Genomic DNA, 3324 nt, shown 5'->3' with positions numbered 1-3324 from the left:
CTCGAATTTTACTGATAATTTCTACTTTCGTTTTCTTGTCTCTAATAATTAAATACAAAGTTTTAGATTGTTTGATAAAGCAAATGCGTAAACGAACACACCTAATATTAGCTTCATTTACCTCGATGTCGCCGTAAACCATACAAACTAAATCACTTGTGGGATAAAGTATAATAATAAATTTAGTCAGCAGATGCTAACGTCATATACAATGATTCCAAATACTATTTCTATATAATTCTCATAGCGATTTTCTCAATGAATGTGCTTGTTTTCACGTTTTCATGATCATTGTTTACTATTTTTCCCTTGAAAATACCTTCATTATTTTTGCTGAAATGTGATGGTAATAAATTTAAAGGTTATCTAGATTAGAAGAAAATTGAGTGAAATAATAGAGGAACGAATTAAATGACAAACAACAAAAAACAAAAAAATATATTTAAATATTGAACAAAACTTGCGATAAGAAATTGCGTTTACAAAAGCAATAGATGCGGATGCAATCAATAGTGGCTATTTTCGCTCTATTCAGTTGATATTTCGCAAAGCGTGATAACAGAGTGTGTGAGCGGTGACGGAAATTCCAAAACAAGTGAAAAAAATCAAAAATAATATGAAGAAATTAAAATTACCGATAATTGTAATTTGTGTGTGGTTTATTGTGGTCATTGGTTTGGCCCAGACCAATTCATCATATCCACCACCACCACCATCTGGTTCAATGGACGACGAACATTACCAATTCGATATGCGGGATGATGTACAAGAACGTCTCTTTCTATTATCTATGGATTCAAATATTTCACCCTGTGACGATTTCTATGGCTATGCATGCGGCAATTGGAAATCGGAAGCGAATGGAAATTATCAAGAAACTTTGACAAAACTGGATTATGAAATTAAGATGGAAATGAAAAAAATCTTAAGCAATGTCACTCAGACAAGCCAGAAGAAATTCGCCCGTGAAGTTTCGTATTATTACAAATCGTGTTTGAATACTGAAGTACCCACCACTGTGGAATATTTAAAATGGCTCGAGACTCATGAACACAATTTGCATTGGCCTATTAGTGTGACCCAGGGTAATTCAGTGTATCAGACTCCACAACAATATGATTGGATACGAATGTTGGCTATTTTACGCAAATATGGTTTGAATGATGTCATTATCCATGAATCGGCGCAACCCAAAGATACAAACGCCAATATTTTGAGCCTAGAAGTGGGGCGACCTCAACATTTGGAAAAACATACAATGAACACATTGCGCTACGATGTGGTAACGGGCACTTTAAGATTTCTTATGCCAGAAAGAGAATATCGTACGCTGTGGAATGATGCCCAAGATTTGGACAACAAACTGCTGGAGCTTAAGACTAAACATGAAACAGATGATGAGATGCTCATTACCACTGTCAGCAATTTAAACGATCAACCGTGGCTTTTGCAATATTTGAGTGTCCTCTTGGATAATGAAAATTTGGATCCAACAATGGAATTGGCCGTAACAAATAAAGCCTACCTGAGGGCTGTGGTGGATCTTTTGCACACCTATGATGCTCGATTTGTTTGTGAATACTTGCAATTGAAATTCCTCAGCTATCTCAATTACAAACAATTTCATGGTGAATATCGGGATTGTGTATCCAGCACCCGTCTACTATTCCCCTTGCCTACCCAATGGCTATTCGAACAAAATCATCCAGAGCTAGAAACTGAAATCGATGTGATAAGTAAAATGTTTACCAAACTAAAACAAAGTTTTCTCAAAGTTCTCAATAGAAATGTCTACAATCTCGACTCATCAAAGATGAAATTTCTAAGAGGCAAGTTACGTACCCTACAGCTGAGAATTAGTTATCTCTCAGGGCACAGCTTGGATGAGTTATATAGAGATTTAAAGCTCAATCCCAATGAGTATTATGGTAATCGCTTGAAAATCTACAACTACAATTTTGAAGCAACACATCGCCACTTAAATATGCGCCTCAGACGTAATGCTTTGGAATTCTTACCGCTTGAGCAGTATGACACAGCGAATTCTCTGCTACCGTTCATTCTGTCAAGACAACGTGCAGTACTGGTACCGCTTAGTATACTACAGTATCCATTTTATCGTCCTGAACAACCAATGGCCTACATTTACAGTTCCATTGGTTACCTTATGGCCCGTCAAATAATGTATGAATTCACCATTGCTGATATCAATGTCAGTGCCTATGGCCAGGTATTTTTCTACATACTCGATATGCTGTTGGAAAATTGGGACTTTAGAATGGACTATGAACATATTGCCCAACATCATCGTGGCGAAACCGCAGAAGTGGATAGTGCAATTAATGGCCTTAAATTGGCCTTCCAAACCTTCAAAGAAGATGAATATGATGCAAATTTGTTGAAATCATTTTTCCTTAATTTTGCCCAAATGTATTGCGGCACAGCTGATGCCAGCTACCATCGGCCTTCACAGAGCACAATGAATAGGAAAATTGTCAACTTTGCTGTAAAACATATTGGAGATTTCTCGTCTACATTTGGTTGTGAGAGAGAACCGGTGCATGGTGTATTATTTTGGCATAAAGATGACAATTAGACCTTATTGAAATATGTATAATTAAAATTTATTATTGTATAATAGAAGAATCGTACTAAATGAAAGCTATTTGTAATATTTATAATACAGTTTTTTTTATGATCTAAAGAATTTTTAATTATGACAAACCAAATGATGGTACAAATCTCCGTTTGTAAAACAAGTAAGAAAGGCGTTAAGTTCGCCAGTGCTGAAATTTGTATACCCTCCACCATGAGTTTTATTGAAGTAAAATGAAACAATTAGTTTGCTTTTGTTTATAAAATTGCTAAATTCTGCGTCACGTCAAGGCTTATTCCTAGTAGAAGTGTAATATGCTATCTGGAGTATATCACTTTCTTTTAAACAAGATGTTTTATATTCATGCGGAATCGAAAATACCATGTTACAGTCACTCCATTCCAATATATAAAATCAGAAGGTACCTGAGTACATGCCAAAATATTAACCTTTATTGATCATTTTCAGCGTGGATATTTTCTACCCATTTCTATGAACCCGCAATACCTCTTTAATGGTAGCTATATTAAAACGTGCCTATTTATACTAATGCCTAATACTGTATGCTAAATTTTAACCATTTCGATAGGATAAGGTGGCTAAAACCAACAGAAAGTGAAAATCGGTTAGTACGTTCTATGGGGGGCTATCAAAACGTGGATCGTTCAGGCCATTCTTGGCTGGAAATGTTGTACCCCCAACGAAAACAAAAAATATCAAACCTGCCA

At 35.7% G+C, this 3324-nt stretch overlaps 1 protein-coding gene across 1 annotated transcript; it reads left to right on the top strand.

Moving 5' to 3' along the window:
• Positions 1-453: 453 nt before the first annotated feature.
• LOC141398524 (endothelin-converting enzyme 1-like) lies at positions 454-2704 on the top strand. The gene has a single exon (XM_073975850.1). It carries the CDS (start codon positions 617-619, stop codon positions 2594-2596), a length of 1980 nt encoding a protein of 659 aa, XP_073831951.1. The 5' UTR covers positions 454-616; the 3' UTR covers positions 2597-2704.
• Positions 2705-3324: the final 620 nt, after the last annotated feature.

Source organism: Musca autumnalis, unplaced genomic scaffold, assembly GCF_047663935.1.
Source record: "Musca autumnalis isolate F117 unplaced genomic scaffold, ASM4766393v1 scaffold_3, whole genome shotgun sequence".
Taxonomy (NCBI): Eukaryota; Metazoa; Arthropoda; class Insecta; order Diptera; family Muscidae; genus Musca; species Musca autumnalis.
The sequence above is the reverse complement of the archived record's forward strand: the minus strand, read 5'-3'. Positions and strand labels throughout refer to the sequence as shown.

Bases quoted from the DNA above. Each gene is read 5' to 3' on its own strand.
- LOC141398524 (XM_073975850.1), top strand. From the start codon at position 617: ATGAAGAAATTAAAATTACCGATAATTGTAATTTGTGTGTGGTTTATT.